Here is an 18,316-nt window from a genome sequence, read left to right on the forward strand (position 1 = left end):
ATATTTTAATATTTACAAAGAAATATTCTATTTTTTTTAAAAATTATCAAAAATGAGTTAAGTTGTTCGAACAATTTAACACTTTAGTAACTCACTAGATAGTCAAACATTTTAATCCTTAAAAAGGGCATTTTTAATAAAGCAATGTATTTTAACACATTAAAATGCTGGACGATCCAATGAGTTACTAAAATATTAGATTGTCCATTGATTTAATTCGTTTTTGATCATTTTTAAAAGATAATAATTTTTTATTATTATAAATATTAAAATATTTAACTCTCTTTTAATAATTTCCTGACTTTCTTTTATAGGTTCAAAAAATGGTAAATAACTAAAATACCAATCAATCATTTAGATGGAAGGCATCGATTTAATAATCATACAAGTCACAATAGTCTCTTGACCTTTCAATAAATCCTTTTTATCCTCTAACTCAACCGAACATTGAGACCTCACTCATTGTTAATCCAAACGACACACATGCGACCTGATTCATTTTGCATTATCTATAATTTACTTAATGATCGACATTAGATATTAGTATTTCGATACCCAATATTAACATTAATTTCTCAGGGGCCGCCTATGAGGGTACACCCTCACTTACTTGGTGTGTGTGCTGTGCTAGTATTGCATGTGTCCTGGGACTAGTCCTTGAACAAAATCATGCATGGTCTTTGGATTGGACAAAGTCGAGATACGAGTTTGATCCACCGTCAACAGAGAGACCTGGTTATCCCCCTCCCCCCAAAAAAAAACCTAAAAAAATGATTGACTTAGAAATGATCATACAAGTTATCAAATCTATTGAAATCATTCAATTGAATGAGTCATAAGGCAATTAGTCGTGCATCAAACAATTGTATCAATAAAGCAGCAAAATTCATCCCTATAATCTAATAACTTCTACGGACGTGCGAGGAAGTCGCAACGAACTGGAACTCCATCAATTGGTGGGTCAAACTCTTGTAAGTCAATGACGAAATTAACGTGACGTGGAATTTTCTAATTAGTTGGACAGCGAATTTTCTTCTAAGTAAGAGAGATTCCTTGTTTTTTTCGGACACGTCATATTTCCAAATCCGATCGAAGATCTTCGATTTGACGGTCAGTATTCTCCCAACACAAGAGCTCTTCTCATTGGTTCAGATTTCCATTCTCGAAATTTAATTGGTCCACGTCATCATTGATGACACGTTCTTTTGTTGTTCTAAATCTATATAAACTAAATCCCTCTTGTAAATCTCAGATTTGATTGAGATCGAGCGCTCTACTCTTCACATCACAAGTCAAAAGCTTTTTTATCTTTTTTGAAGGTCGAAGGGAAGAATACTTACTGAGATCTCTTCGCTATCTTCTCATCTCTGGTCTTTCAAACAGATCATAACGCCATGGATGGCTCGTTGAGAAAACGAGGTTCTTTGATCCTATTAGCAATCGTTTTCTGCGGTAAGCTTGTTTTTATTTTCTTCGATCTGATCTATGTTATTCCCTGATCCGATCGCTTTTTTCATTGTAAAATGGGATAGATTTGTTTGATTTCTTAGTTGCTTTGATGATTTTTCATATTTTAGTGCTGATTTTGTTTCAAGGAGTTGTAGTCTTGTTTGTCTTCGATTTTTTTAGCAGATTATGGATTTTTTTTTTATGCATTATTCAGACCTACAAAATTGCTTGTTTTCTCGGATTATAGGGGTAGATCTGAAGTGATTTCTCTGTTTATGTTGAAATTTTTCCGTAAATAGTAGGAGTAGAATAGTCACTACTGTAGATTAAACAACTTTGACGATCTGATGACATATACTGGTTTTTTGTTATTAATTTTTAGATCTTAACATAGGATTGCCTGAAAATCAACCCTTCTATCATGAATGAGTTCTTTTGTTTTTTCAAATTTTGAGTTTATATCAATTAGATATAGTTCCCTGAAAAATTGTAAAATAGCTGTGCTTCTATACTGATGAGAATCAGATCTTTAAGCATTGAAACTGATGTGCTTCTCAGAGAAAAAGTTAAACCTGCATAATATAATATCATATTCTGCTGGTACTGTTGTTTTGCCTGAAGAGGGCTTTTTCTTAATTCTGTGTCACATATTCGATGTAATCTATCTTTGATGGCACTCTTTTTGTAATTACTAATGTTGTTTTTCCTTGTTTTGGTGTTCTTTTTTGAGGCTTCCTCGGCCTCTTTGTTTCTTGTATTTCTTTTCTAATCAATATATTATACTTTTCAAAAAAAAAAAAAAATCTATCTTTGATGGATCACATTCCAAAGATCCTGTAAAAACTGTTTTTCCGTAGAAGATTTTGGCCTGATAGACTGGTGTAAATTGTGCAAAACTGTTTTTATTTTTATTTTTTTATCTCTCATCTCTTACTGAATTATGGATGAATACTGTTGGTTGACCTTCTATTTGCTAGGATAAATTTTGGAAATGTTCCAAACTTTGTAGAAAAATATTTATTAACATTGAGAACAATTCATTGACAGGATGCCTGTTTGCATTTACTATTGCGAAAGAGGAAGCCTCTAAGTTGGGAACTGTAATTGGTATTGATCTTGGTACAACTTATTCCTGTGTTGGTGTTTACAAGAATGGTCATGTTGAAATTATAGCAAATGACCAAGGGAACCGAATTACCCCATCATGGGTTGCGTTCACTGAAGGCGAGAGACTGATTGGTGAGGCTGCAAAGAATCAGGCAGCTGCCAATGCAGAGAGGACCATCTTTGATGTCAAAAGGCTTATCGGAAGAAAGTAATATATGTTTATCCTTTTTATTGGTATTATAATATTATAATTCTATGTGATTATAATTATCGAGGAACTAACCAATCTTTTTACAGGTTTGATGATAAAGAGGTTCAAAAGGACATGAAACTTTTTCCATACAAGATAGTGAACAAGGATGGGAAGCCTTATATACAAGTTAACCTCAAGGATGGGGAGACTAAGGTCTTCAGTCCTGAGGAGATAAGTGCTATGATTCTAACTAAGATGAAGGAGACAGCCGAAGCATTCCTTGGCAAGAAAATCAAGGATGCTGTTGTTACTGTCCCTGGTAAAAGAAGCTCTAGTTTAATTATGGACTTTAATTTCTGCTTTAAAATAACATGGGAATTTTGTTCTGGATCTTGAAAATTTCTCATTTATCTTCTTATGCATTCTGCAGCTTATTTCAATGATGCCCAGAGGCAGGCCACAAAGGATGCTGGTGTCATCGCTGGACTGAATGTTGCAAGAATAATCAATGAACCAACTGCGGCAGCCATTGCCTACGGTTTGGACAAGAAGGACAGTGGGGAGAAGAACATCCTTGTTTTTGACCTTGGTGGTGGAACATTCGATGTCAGTATTTTGACAATTGACAATGGGGTTTTTGAAGTTCTTGCCACAAATGGAGATACTCATTTGGGAGGTAAGATCCTTGCTATTTACTTATCGATACTTGTAGTTCTTTGTTCCAACTATTTGATATGGACAATATGAATCGTTTTTTTCCCATTTCAAGGTGATAGAGTTGTGTATGGTGAGTGTATAGTTTCCTTCACTCTCAGATTTGTCATACCCCTGTTAAGCCCCATGACCCTCTTATATTCATAGTTTTCCTCCTCTCCAAAAGACCAGTCATTTGGAGTAGTTGGTTGGTTAACACGGTATTAGTCTGCTAGGTTTGTATCACGTACGGGTTTGAATCTTTCCACCCTTATGGGTGAGGGGGAGTGGTTGGTTAACAATCCATATTTGAGTATATAAGATTCATAGTTCTTCCCTTCCCCAAAGGATCGGTCTTTTGGAGTAGTTGGTTGGTTAACAATCCATCCAGCAATTTGTATGACACACGAGCTGATACAATTGGCTTGCTTGACCGTCTAAAATAAACCAATTTTCATTGCTAGGGCTGTGAGGACCTTGTTAATTGCCACTAAATGCACCCGTCTTCATCTTTGTGGGTCAATTTTGATTAAATGCTTAAGGTTTTATTTTCCTTTAGGCGAGGATTTCGATCAGAGAATCATGGAGTACTTCATCAAATTGATCAAGAAGAAGCACGGGAAGGACATCAGCAAGGACTATAGGGCTCTTGGAAAGTTGAGAAGGGAGTGTGAGCGTGCCAAGAGAGCTTTGAGTAACCAACATCAAGTTCGTGTGGAAATCGAATCTCTCTATGAGGGCTTGGATTTCTCTGAACCACTTACCAGAGCCAGATTCGAAGAATTAAACAATGACCTATTCAGAAAGACCATGGGGCCCGTGAAGAAGGCCATGCAGGATGCTGGTTTGGAAAAGAACCAGATTGATGAGATTGTTCTTGTAGGTGGAAGCACCAGGATTCCTAAGGTTCAACAACTCCTCAAGGATTTCTTTGACGGGAAGGAACCAAACAAGGGAGTTAACCCAGATGAGGCTGTTGCCTATGGTGCTGCTGTTCAAGGAAGCATCTTGAGTGGAGATGGTGGTGATGATACCAAAGGTATATTAATATTTCTTCTTCCCACATTTCTCACATAGATTAGCATTGTATTTTTGTTCTGTTTGAGTAACGACTATGTTGATTAATTTGATGCAGATATCCTTTTGTTGGATGTCGCCCCACTTACTCTTGGTATTGAAACTGTTGGTGGTGTGATGACCAAGTTGATTCCAAGAAACACCGTTATCCCAACTAAAAAATCCCAAGTTTTCACAACTTACCAGGATCAGCAGACCACTGTTTCCATTCAGGTACCATTCTTCTTCAACGAATAAACGGCACCCATTAGAAACCAAAATATAGAAAAGAGAGCCCCCTTTTCTAATATAAACTTATTTTTGTTTCTTGTAGGTTTTCGAAGGTGAAAGGAGTCTGACAAAGGATTGTAGGGAGCTCGGTAAATTTGATCTTTCTGGAATTGCCCCAGCTCCAAGGTTTGTATGGGTTAGAGGGCTATTTTACCAAAAATGATATCCTCTACATTCACACATCTAATATTATATTCAAATTCCACCCATTTGTTTGAACAGGGGAACCCCTCAGATTGAAGTAACATTTGAGGTTGACGCCAATGGAATCTTGAACGTGAAGGCCGAAGACAAAGGCACTGGTCGGTCAGAAAAGATCACCATTACTAATGACAAGGGTCGTTTAAGTCAGGAAGAGATTGAACGTATGGTTCGTGAGGCAGAGGAGTTTGCAGAGGAAGACAAGAAGGTGAAGGAGAAGATCGATGCCCGTAACAGCTTGGAGACATACATATACAACATGAAGAACCAGATCAATGACAAGGACAAACTTGCAGACAAGCTGGAGTCGGAGGAGAAGGAGAAGATCGACACAGCTGTTAAAGAGGCCCTTGAATGGCTTGATGAGAACCAGAGTGCTGAGAAGGATGAGTATGATGAGAAGCTCAAGGAAGTAGAGGCTGTGTGTAATCCGATCATCACCGCTGTCTATCAGAGATCTGGTGGGGCCCCGGGTGCTGGATCTGAGGACGGAGACGATGATGACTCGCACGATGAACTCTAGAATACTAATCCAATTTCTTTTGATGACTGAAAAAGTCTGAGAAGAAATTTTCTTGTAATTTTTCTAGTGGATGGAGGTATTAGAGAGAGAGAGGGAGAAACAAAAGGAAGACTTTAAGGAGAAGGGACCATTATTTGTTTGATTTTGTTTCTCTTCTCTTGTTTTTGATTACTTGAAGAGAGCCATATTTGGCTATACTGTTTTATGAAATTTTATTTTGGTATCTGTAGTCATATTGAGTTAAACTTATAACATATCAATCTTTTCAAATTAATTGTGTTATTGAGGAGTTTGTCTCTTATGAAAGCATTGTGATGAAATCCATTTCTTTTGCTCCAAATATTGCAGTTATTAAAGTAGTGAGAATAAGAGGGAATATTAATTATTTGATAAATGAAAATTTATTCTGTGGAAACAATACCGGAGATGAATGAGTAAAGACAATGTGATATAAAATCAAATTATAAAGATTTATTAAATTTATATATTCACTGTCAAGTGTAATCAAAATAGTTCATGTGTGTTCTTATTTTTTTAAATCCGATCTAATTCAGAAAAGAATCATTAGCAATTATAAACTACGATTACATTGTATTCAACATTACACTCTTAAATAGAAGAGTGTTAGAGAGAACAATCTCTAACACTCTTTATTCTATATAGAATCGGACTGCTCTGGGATGGAAGGATTCGAACCTCCGAGTCGTTGGACCAAAACCCAAAGCCTTACCGCTTGGCCACATCTCATTTAGATTTCTATTCAACATTAATACTAATAAACAGTAATACTGGTATTGTTTTTTTTTTTTCAATTCCTGCCCAAATATCTATGAAATAGGTTAGATTGTTGCTACGTAAAGTTGTAGAAATAATTGATCATTACATATAATTCAATTAAGATATTGTTTGAAAGTATGATTCCTTCTATTCTCATTTGAGAATTGAAAGGTTTTGGATTGGGTGAGTCAAAGAAAAATTAAGTATTTTTTTGTCTACTTTAATTTAATTTTAATTTCTTTTTTTCCTTTAGTTCCAAATAATCCAATAATTTGTCACAAAAATAAAAGATTCCAACTGAAGTTATTGAGAATTTGACTAAGAAATATTTGGGCTGAATAAGAGAGTTTGATGAGATTTCTTTACCTTCTTTTCTTAATTGGTTTTCTCAAATATCTCATTGTTGAATTTAACTTTCCCTTATTTTCTTAATTGGTTTTCTCAAATATCTCTTTGTTGAATTTGACTTTCTAGACTTCAATTTTTCCTCTTTCCCTTTATTCACGGTTGAATTGGTTATGTAGTATTTAAGATTTATAACCTCGTTTGCATTTATAAGGGTCTAGTGATCATGAAGATAATTTTAATTTCTAATAAGTGTGACTACTTCTCTCATTTAAATGCATTTGTGATCACATGGAGGGAACTTTTTTTTGTTTTTTTTTTTTGATTTATGAAAATATCCATATATCTAATTTTATAATTTTTTATTTCTATCAAAACAATTATGTATATTGTATAAACATAGTTGCTATTTACTTATTTATCCTTAAGAAATACAATTACAATTTTAGATCTATGATTATTTTTATAAATATTAAAAATTTGTAGCTATTAGCAATCATTAAGATTTGCACCCCCTACGCACACATAGGCACTAAGGATTTTTGGGCCACGGGTTTTAAGTTCTTCTTAAACCTATGGGCCCTTGCGCATGCGTGGGTTTATCCAAGGCTCTCTCTCATATTCACTTAAGTGATATGAGAAATTCTATATAAGAACTATACATTTTCTTTCTACCTATCCGATGTGAAACTTAAGAGTTTCATTAATAAAATTTAAGAGTTCTACAAATAACACAAAAATAAATCATGACTAGTTGGGTTGTTTAGAGATAATTTTTCATTCTCCTATAAAGGGTTTTAAACAATTTACTAACAAATAAATATTCTTTTTGATTAGGAGAATAAGTAACCAAGTGGACCTGTCTCAAACAAAGTGTGGGCCCCACTTACACATCATGGCTCATAGTGACTTACTTGAACTAAAAAATTTGTAGATTTTTTAATAACATTTACAATAGGTATTAAATATAAGGGAAATGTTCAGCACCCTAAGTTTTACCCTACACTTTAACAAACGTGTTTTGTCCTACATGGGTTAGAAGTTTTGGAATGAGCTGATTTTTGGTGAGGATGATCTCTATGGTGAGGAGATCAACTTCACCAAAAATCAGCCCATTCCGAAATTTTTAACCCCATGTTTACAAATTAAAAAATCATGTATCGTCCATTTTTTGTAAACCATTTTTTAAGCGGTTAGAAGTTTTGGAATGGGCTGATTTTTGGTGAGGATGATCTCCTCCTCACCATAGAGATCATCCTCACCAAAAATCAGCCCATTCCAAAACTTCTAACCCATGTAAGACAAAACACGTTTGTTAAAATGTAGGGTAAAGCTTAGGGTGCTGAACGGGACTCTAAATATAATCACATATCTCGACTTTATTTCTAATTTGACTTAGATTTTCGAGTTGGCTTAGAAAGCTATTTCAGATGAGTGTTCACCTTTCAAGTTGACTATATTTAAGACTATGGTCCCAAATATGTCAAGCCAGGGATGAAGATAGACCCATAATACATATCTCCAAAATAAAAAAAACCCAGGTTGAAATTTTGACTGTGAGTTTTCCTAGTGGTCAATCTCCAAGATGTCCTTAAGGGAAGCCATTAGGCAGCCAATGTGAGATTCCAAGGATAAGAACCGCAAGTTCATAGGGACAATTGAGCTTCAAATTGTTTTGAAGAACAATGACCTATAGGAAGACATGCATTTCAGTGTCGAGTTCACCACTTTTAATTATCTAAGTCAACATTAAATTACTTAATGTTGAACTCACTACTTTTTAACTTAGAGTCGAATTCACCACTTAGGGTCTACTTCACCACTTTTTATCGTGTATATTTAATTATTATCAAGTTTGACAATATTTTCATAAGAAAAAATTCATTGATCTCGACAATAATTAAAATATGGTGAATTCAACCTTGTATCATAATTTTTTTCTTCATTGTTTGAGTTTGATATTGGATATGTCTCCTCGAAATACTCAAAATAGATAAATTATATTTACAAATAAAAAATTATGATGTAATAATAAAAATTATTAGAATTTCAAATTCGTTATTCATTTTTCTTTTAAGTTTATCACTTCCTAGGACTACTCTTACTTGGATCATCACAAACACAATTTTATTTTTATTTTTAGGAGTTGGCTTTACACTTGTCACTCTAATATCATCATTTTTACTATGTTAAACACATTAACATACATTGTTTCTCCATCACAATCTATTTCATAAAGTAATTTCTTGAAAAACATGCGACAAACTTATGGTTTTTGTCGTTATGACTATCCATATTTCACTCTCATTTAAATTAGATGAAGTACTAGAAATCAAATAATTAATCTCATCATCTTCATTTCTACGATGGTAAATCTATTAACATGTTGCTTCTTGATCACAATCTATCTGTGTGTGATTATTTTTTCTTTGATCTTATGTCTTTATGATTGATAATCGATCCTAATAATCAGGTATGAAGTTTTGATCTTACTCAAATTTTTGTACGAAATCCATATCAAAAAGGTAAGAATACCAGATTTATTTGAGTTTGTATCCCAAGGCAAAAATTCTATGGTTCTAGCACATGCCACGTCAGGAGAGTATTTTGAGTATACCACGTGGAGAGTCAGGTTATCACGACCGAGTAAGTAAGTATGCCCACCTGTCTGGCGCACATTAGCTTTAGAATGTACCTTATTAATAACCACTATAATATTCTCTGATATGTCCCACGTTCAGGCTGCCACTGATACGCTCTGCTTTTAGGCTACAACAACCAAAACCAAAACCATAAAATGCAAAACTGATCCCGTAGTGGTGGGGCTATAAATGATATTTACTCCCAACGCTTACAAACAAGCTACAACGTATACAGATTTCATCGAGATTAGTGATTTGATCTCAACCGTTTGTGTTTGAGGTAGAAGGAAAAAAAAATCCCTAGCTTCTAGAACTTGTAGATGTGGGTCCCACAAGCAAAGAGAATTTTCTCAAGTCACTTCATCATCGCTCCGCATTCCACCATGCGAGTGCGAGCTATAAATTGCCTTGAATGTATTGGTCCATTTCGCTCTCTTTCTTCTCTCTCTCTCTCTCTCTCTCTCTCTGTCTCTAAAGTCCAAATCCTAAACAAAATGGTTCGCGCGAGTTTGTCTCCCTCTTCCGACTCGAAATCTCAAGTTTATGAGAATATGGCAGAGAAAGACGAATGCATCGTCACTTCAAATGAGGATCTCATATTCTCACTTGAATTAGAAAACAATACTTCGATCTCTGGATTGGAAAATGTGGAATCTCCAAAATCTGAGCAATCTTTGGATTCGAAGAAAGTAACGGATGAAGAAATGGAAAAGAAATCTGTGCGAATGCAGACATCTGAAGCGATTTCAGAAGATTTGAGTCTCAAGGCATCGGTGTTGAAACCATCTCCAAGCGTACAGGGGAATCTGGATTGTTTTGAGACGGCTTTGTCTACAGGTTACTGGACGAACTTAGATAACAGTTCTATGGTGGAAGAAGCTTGGGAAAATCTGAAGAAATCGGTCGTGTTCTTCAAAGAAAAGCCAGTTGGAACACTCGCCGCTCTGGATCCAAGCGTGGAAGCTCTGAACTATAACCAGGTGAACTCTCTCTCTCTCTTAAATCCAACATCATGTCGTTTGGCATTCTGAATGTGTTCTGTTTGTTTTAACCATGGATCACCATTATCAGTCTTGATCTTGAATGTTTTTAGGAATCAACAATAATTTTTCTGCGATTTGTTATCCGATTCAGGTTAGAATCGAATCCTCTAGGAATTTTAGTAAAACTAATAGAGATCAGAGTTAAATTTTTTTTAAAAAGAAGATAAATGTGAAGATCGAAGCTGGCTTTATTAGTTTCCGGTCTGCTTTGCGTTTCGCTTTATTTAATCGACTCCGACTCCCACTATGTTTGGACTTTGGACTGAGAGAAGTGGAGATAACAGAAGAGAAGAGAAGAAAACAGAAAATAAACTTTTCTCTCCATCATGTTTGGATTGACAGGAGAGAAATTGGGATAGCTTTGGAATTTAAAAATGTCTTAAAAGAGATATAGGGGAGAGTTAAAATTATAAAATATTTTAAAAGGATTTCTTATTGTTTAAGAAAGAAAATTCACCTTTTTTTCGTTTTCGTTTCTCTTATCTCCTCCTCTTGACAAATCAAATAAGAGAAATAGAGAGAAACTCATTTATTTTCTCTTCTCATCTCTCCATTTCTCTCGATCCATAATGGACCGTGATTTTATTTGAAAATTTTTAGTGTCCAATGAACGGCTGAGGTTTATCGAAGAAACTGATCCATAGGAAATCTCAATTTTGCTTCCATCTCAGTCATATAAAAATAGAAATACTTAGATAATCATTTTTCTTTTTTAAAGTTCAGATTATAATTTTCTTATACAAAACGAAAAGTTATTTGTTCAATCCACGTTGGAGTCAAGGTATGAAACAGATAGTTGAGATGAGAAGATATTCCCATGAAAATGATTCATAAGCATGCATAAAACATTAAATCGAATCACAAAACCACTTTATCTGTTTTGTTACTATGTTTTAGTGGATGATATTTCAAATAATTTTTTAATCTTGTTTTTTTTTTTAATATATTAATTTTCATCTTTTGCTTGTAGTGGTCTAATTAATGCTACAAGCCCTACCTTAAGGAAAATCCTGGGGGGATTTTGTTTTTCACTGTGATTCTTACTGCTTTGTTTCCTCGAGATACGAGTAAAAGTATCTACGGTTATGTGTGCACCTCCACCTCAGAAATGTGAGGATCGCAGTAAATCCCAATGTCACCTCAGCATTACTCCCCCACTGAAATGTTTAAGTATGTTCAAATTCTTTAGTTGACACAAACAGTTTTTTAAGAACAACTGTCAACCAAACTTCGCTTTCACACTAAACCAATTCTGGTATTTTCTTGATCTCCCAATCCCAACTAAGGTCATTGTATTAAATAGGAAAACATATATGATGGACACCATCTCAGTGACCATGATGGTGTAGTCGCTAAGGAACCTATTGATTTAAATGGCCCATTAAGGGTATCTTTCCTTGTTTAATTGATGAGGTTGACATTAAATTGAAAGGTAAGGTTCGAGAATTTGTTGCCTCATCCAATGGAAGAATAAAATTTTACCTACTCAAGCAAAATTTCTGAAAAATAGAAAGGATGATTTCATTTGTATTTATCTTGGAATTTTTGGTGATTCTTTTCCCATCTCAACCGTTTGGTGGACATTGTGTGTCCATCCTGATAGGATCCCAGAAAGATCAGTAAATTTTTGTGTCTTCTTTATAGGTGTATTAGCATGTGAAAGGAGTTGGTATCTACACCTAAGATTAAAATCCTACTCCCATACCTGAAATCTTGTCTCGCATTTTTTATGATTGAGATAATCAATTATGATCAATTTTTCCTCCGGGTCATGGTTTATAACTCAGTATTGCATCTTGTGTTTCTCTCCATTGATATCTATTTAATTCATCTTGTTTGTCTCAGATGAGATTTAAAATCCTTTTACTCAGTTTATAATTATTTTTTAAAATATATTTATTCAAAAAATTGATTGACTTGGTTAAATTTTACTAATTTGACCAAGAATTTTAAATATTGCATGGTGTATCTCGATTGTCATATGAGATATGATGCAATTAGATGAATCACATTGAATATCTCATCTTGCTCTTGAAAGATATTGAGATGATTTAGGTGAGTCATCTCGGCCTCATCATGCTTCATGTGATGAAGCCCAAAAGCATCAATAAGATGTGAGATCCCCTAGGAAATCTCTTCCTTGTCAGTGGTTCATTAGAGTTAGACAATAATTAAAAAAAAAAAATAGTTTACTCATACGTTTTTTTTCTACATGTAAGATGCAGGTCCGATTCTTTAGAATTGTTTCTTGTTTCATTCATCATCCATACATTTACAAATTAAATTTTTTTTTAACTTGCAATGGCAGGTCTTCGTGAGAGATTTTGTGCCTAGCGGTTTAGCCTACCTTATGAAAAATGTCCCAGAACCTGAAATTGTAAAAAACTTCCTACTAAAGACTCTTCATCTCCAAGGTTGGGAAAAAAGGATCGACAACTTCACACTTGGTGAAGGTGTCATGCCAGCCAGTTTCAAGGTCCTCTTCGACTCACACCGAGGAAAGGAAACCCTAATAGCTGACTTTGGTGGTAGTGCTATCGGAAGGGTTGCTCCTGTTGACTCAGGATTCTGGTGGATAATACTTCTAAGGTCGTATACCAAGTGCACAGGTGATCACACCCTGTCTGAGATGCCAGAGATGCAGAGGGGTATGAAGTTGATTCTTAACTTATGCCTCTCAGATGGCTTTGATACCTTCCCCACTTTACTTTGCGCAGATGGTTGTAGTATGATCGATAGGAGGATGGTGAGTTTTCTTCATTTTTGTTTTCTCGTTTGGAATATTGTTGTCTCAAATTTCTTATGTTTGTGATTGGATGATATTTCTAGATTACCAACAATAGTGGCACTTCTTTGAGCAGGGCATCTATGGGTATCCCATAGAGATCCAGGCACTATTTTTCTTTGCATTGAGGTGTGCACAACAAATGCTGAAGCCAGAATGTGGTGGCAAAGAACTGATGGAGCGGATCGATCAGCGGGTCACAGCTTTGAGCTTCCACATTCGCACCTACTTCTGGCTCGATTTCACCCAACTCAACAATATCTACCGATATCGCACTGAGGAGTACTCTCACACTGCTGTGAATAAGTTCAATGTCATCCCAGATTCTATTCCTGATTGGGTTTTCGATTTCATGCCTCTTCGAGGCGGGTACTTCATTGGTAATGTGAGCCCAGCTCGAATGGATTTCCGATGGTTCTTGATTGGGAACTGCATTGCAATCTTGAGTTCCTTAGCTACACCGCTGCAGGAAACAGCCATTATGGAGTTGTTTGAGGAGCGATGGGAGGACTTGATCGGTGATATGCCTTTGAAGATAGTCTACCCAGCTTTGGAAGGACATCAGTGGAGGACAATTACAGGGTGCGATCCAAAGAACACTCGCTGGAGCTACCATAATGGCGGGTCTTGGCCAGGTGAGTGTGTAAACTATTCTTTATGTTGCTGCACTATTGCACCATATCTATATGTGCTGAGAAAAGTTTGCAAAGTTTGATATCCAACCTTAAAAGGTCACATTATGGGACTAACCCAATCAGTGTGCATGGGGAATCGGACATTTTCGTTGGGTTGTTTCAATTGATTGATTAGGGCATACTTTCGATAGTAGAACAAGTGTTTCAAAAAAAAACCTTTCCTTACTGAGTCAATAAGGAAAGTTAGGCGGCCGCATCTCCATGTAGGATTCAAAAACATGATTGGATGCCACAGGTTATAGATCACAAAATTTTAAAAACTTTCAAGCGTCCTCTAATGCCAAAATAGAATTTCAAGTTTCCTATTGATTAGTTTTTATAGAGAACTTCTTCCCACCTAGGACATTAGTTCCACCTGTGGTAGGAATTAATCTAGAAAAGGAAGAGCTGCTGTTAATGTGTCTTGCTAATGGACTAACCACCTTTGGTTCATGTTGTTTCGGATTGTAGTTCTGCTATGGTTATTTACAGCGGCATGTATCAAGAGTGGTAGACCTCAAATTGCCAAGAGAGCTATAGAATTAGTGGAACAGCGCCTCTCCAAGGATGGCTGGCCTGAGTATTATGATGGGAAGGCTGGGCGGTACATTGGGAAGCAAGCGAGGAAGTACCAGACATGGAGCATTGCGGGCTACCTAGTTGCGAAGATGATGATTGAGAACCCTTCGAATCTCATCATGATCTCGCTCGAAGAGGACAAGAAGGTTGCAAAGCCACGGCTTACACGTTCAGCTTCATGGACTTGTTGAGGTTGGTAAGATGGTGACACTGCATGAGAAATCTATCCAAATCTTTGAAAGACAAAAAGTAGATAATATAAAGAGTATAGCTGACGTAGGTAGTATTACAAGCATAGCAATATAGAATCTATCGATACAAATCATATGTTACTAAACTGAAAATTTTGTTTAGGCAATATTGACCATTTGATATATTTCGATTCAGAGAAAGTACTTATGATGATTGACAGGTGAACTTGTATACATGCTTTTAGGAGTTTCTTTACTCATTAATAAATGGGTTTTCTATAATTCTTGTTTCTTAATTTTCATTCAACATTACTTCACTCTGGGATAAATGGCTCCCCTGTTTTACTGTGTGGTCAAGGTATACTATAGGAAGAAAAAGCCTTGTTTCAAACCAATATCAATTATGATTCTCTTCCATTCTTTCTTGAGTCGTGCTGGGGTGACACAAAGGGAGACACAGGGGTGGCACAATGATGGGGTGTCATGCACATTACCGTATATGCTTTTCCACAAGATACAAGTAAAAAGCATCTACGGTTATGTGCGCGCCATCACATCATTTGTGTCAACCTTGTGTCTCCGTTTGTGTCATTCTAGCATTTTCCTTCTTTTTTCCAAGTCGTTTATCTTAGAATAGTGCTGAAGTGACCTCGAGATTGTACTTCATTTTGCACATCTTGAAATGGAAGTGTGTAGGAATCATAGGTGCTTTTTCATCAAGATACAAGTCAAAAAAGCATCTATGGTTCCTACGCACTATCACTTCAAGATGTGCGATGTGAGGTACAATCTTGAGGTCACTCCAGCATGACTCTTTATCTTAATGTCCTTACAGCCAAATCAAATGAGGAATTTTAGTTTTAGGTAGTGTAAAGTTTTGGTGGTAATTGGCCTTCTTCGTTGCATGTGATTTAATAATCTCAATCATTATTCTTTAAGTTTATCAATTCCTCGGACTTCTCTTACTTTTATCATCACAAACACATTTTTTTATTTTTTTATTTCTATGATGAAGATATCATCCTCATAAAAAATCAGGTCATTCTAAAACTTCTAACCCTAATTTACAAGTTGAAGAATCGTGGACTGTCATATTTTTGTAAACCACTTTTGATTAGAGATCATCCTCACAAAAAATCAGCCCATTATGAAACTTCTAACACATACAATGAAAAAATGTTTTGCACAATGTTTCGCTCTCCGTAGGGCCTCCGAACGCCACCTATATATATATAGGAGTTGTAATACATAACCATGTCTTTTTCGAAAGTGTACTTGTGATCTTGACTTTTGATCCCATCTTCTTCATCCTCTTCTCTATCCTGAGATATCAACAACTAACAAAGTATCAACAGCTAACAAAGTTCTCATTTAGAGAGATTCATAATCATTGAAATTGGGGATGATGATGATTTACTACTATCAGCTCTTTGAGTCTTTGAAAGAACTCAGAAAGACATTGTAATCCAACCAATAGCCTTGTACCAATTACGAATTTGGATGTATGATTATTTTCATAAATATTCAAAAGTTGATATATAGTTCAGTATTTTCAGAAAAATATGTACCTATTAACAATTTTCGTTACATATTTAAATCCTAAATAAAAAAACTCATTTGTTCTGAAACATAGACAGCTAGAAAAACATCCAATCGAACACGTTTCTCTTTCCTTCCTTAGTTGTATCAATCTCTATAAGAGAGATTCATAATCAGTGAAATTGAGGACGATGATGAGTAAATTATTTTAATAAAATTTTATATTGTTGATCTAATTGTTATATATTTTGTTAATCAAGAAAAATAGGAAGGAGTAGATGATGAAAAAATTGGGAAAAATCTGATGATCATAATCATCTTTAATCTGCATTCGACTCTTTTGTACTAATTAAATATATTTTTTAAACATATAATTTAATTTAATATATTTTTGTGTTAAATAAGAGAGTCAAACAATGAATGGTTGCATAATTCAGATGAGATTTCTTTGCTTTCTTTTTTTAATTGATTTTTAGTTTTCTCTAATATCTCATGGTTGAATTATTAACTTCTCAAACTTCAATTTTTCCTTTTTCCCTCTATTCATGGCTGAATTAGCATGTAATGTCACTAGTATTTAAGATTAATAACCTCGCGTGCATTCAAAAGGGCCTGGTTATCTTCTCTCATTTAAAATTCCAATAAGTGTGACTACTTTCATTTTAAATGCATTTGTGGTCACATGCATAATGTTTTGGAAAATTATCGAATATCCTATTTTTTAAGGTTTGAGAAAATGTTCATATATCTAATTTTGTAGGTTTTTTTATTTCTATCAAAACAGTTATGTATATTGTATAATCACAATTGCTATTTACTTATTTATCCTTGTGAACCTACATTCAACTAAATTGCATCAATCGATCATTATCAAGTTGTCCATATACTTAAGAAATACATTCACAATTTTCGATATATGACTATTTTCATAAATATTAAAAAGTTGACATATGGTTCATTATTTTTAGGAAAATATGTACATATTAGTAATTTCCATGGGTTAACTATTTAAATCCTATATAGAAGGACATATACTTATTATGTAGTGCATCTATTCCTTTTTCCAAGATCATCTGTAATATCATTTCGTACCCCACTTGTCCATGCATCGTGTGCATGCACACATACTAAGGATTTTCGGAACATGGGTTTTAAATCCTTTTTGAGCCCATGGCCGATTGCTCATGCGTGAGCTTACCCAAATCTCTCTCATATTCACTTAAGTAATATGAAAAGTTCTATATAAGAACTTGATATTTTCTTTCAACCTATCTGATGTGAGACTAAAGAGTTTTACTAACAAAATCAAGAATTCCATAAACCATACAAATTCAAACCATGACGAGTAAGAATTGTTTGGAGTCGATTTCCCATTCACCCATAAAGGATTGTAAACAACATATTAACTGAAAATATTCTCTTTGATGAGGAGAATAAGTACCGAAGAGGTCCGTCTCAAACTAAATTTGGACAATGAGTTTTCATGGTGATCAGTCCCCGAGATGTCTTAAGGGAAGTCATTGGGCAGGTAATGTGAGATTCCAAGGATAAGAACTGCAAGTTTAAGGAGACAATTGAGCTTCAAATTGGTTTGAAGAACTATGACCCATAGAAAGACAAGTGTTTTAGTGTCGAATTCACCACTTAGTGTTTAGTTCACCACTTTTTAACTTATAGTCGAATTCACTGCTTACGGTTGACTTCACCGCTTACGGTTGACTTCACCACTTTTTATTGTATACATTTAGTTATTGTCAAGTTTGACAATATTAAAAAAACTGCCGATCTTAATAGTAATTAAAAAGTTGTGAATCATATTTTTTTTTTTTCATTTTTTGAGTTTGAATCTTCGTAAATCTCTTTGGAATACCCAAAATGCATAAATTATAGTAGCAAATTAAAAGTTACAATGTAATCATAAAAAAATTTAGAATTTCAACTTCGTTCTTCAGTTTTCTTTTAAGTTTATCACTTCCTAGGAATACTCTTACTTGCATAGTCACAGACACATTTTTATTTTTAGGGTTTGGCTTTACACTAGTCACTCTCAATATCATCATTTCTACTATGTTAAATTCATTAACATATATTTCTTCTTCATCACAATCTATAAAGTACTTTCTCGGAGAAGTACTAGAATTCAAATAATTAATCTCATTATCTTCATTTCTACTATGCTAAATCTATTAACATGTTCCTTCTTGATCACAATCAATTTCATAAAGTAA

The 18,316-nt window shown here is 34.8% G+C and overlaps 2 protein-coding genes across 2 annotated transcripts; both read left to right on the top strand.

Moving 5' to 3' along the window:
* Nucleotides 1-1,244: 1,244 nt before the first annotated feature.
* Nucleotides 1,245-5,795, top strand: LOC147393880 (luminal-binding protein 5-like). Its single transcript, XM_086456142.1, has 8 exons — nt 1,245-1,452; nt 2,497-2,764; nt 2,854-3,068; nt 3,180-3,425; nt 4,002-4,481; nt 4,578-4,732; nt 4,833-4,915; nt 5,012-5,795. Exons 1-8 carry the CDS (start codon nt 1,395-1,397, stop codon nt 5,511-5,513), a joined length of 2,007 nt encoding a protein of 668 aa, XP_086312268.1. The 5' UTR covers nt 1,245-1,394; the 3' UTR covers nt 5,514-5,795.
* Nucleotides 5,796-9,701: 3,906 nt separating this feature from the next.
* Nucleotides 9,702-14,839, top strand: LOC147393881 (putative alkaline/neutral invertase F). The gene is made up of 4 exons (XM_086456950.1): nt 9,702-10,257; nt 12,629-13,066; nt 13,182-13,740; nt 14,251-14,839. Exons 1-4 carry the CDS (start codon nt 9,772-9,774, stop codon nt 14,547-14,549), a joined length of 1,782 nt encoding a protein of 593 aa, XP_086313076.1. The 5' UTR covers nt 9,702-9,771; the 3' UTR covers nt 14,550-14,839.
* Nucleotides 14,840-18,316: the final 3,477 nt, after the last annotated feature.

Source organism: Akebia trifoliata, chromosome 10 (genome assembly GCF_017979445.1).
Source record: "Akebia trifoliata isolate Shusen 1 chromosome 10, ASM1797944v1, whole genome shotgun sequence".
Lineage (NCBI taxonomy): Eukaryota > Viridiplantae > Streptophyta > Magnoliopsida > Ranunculales > Lardizabalaceae > Akebia > Akebia trifoliata.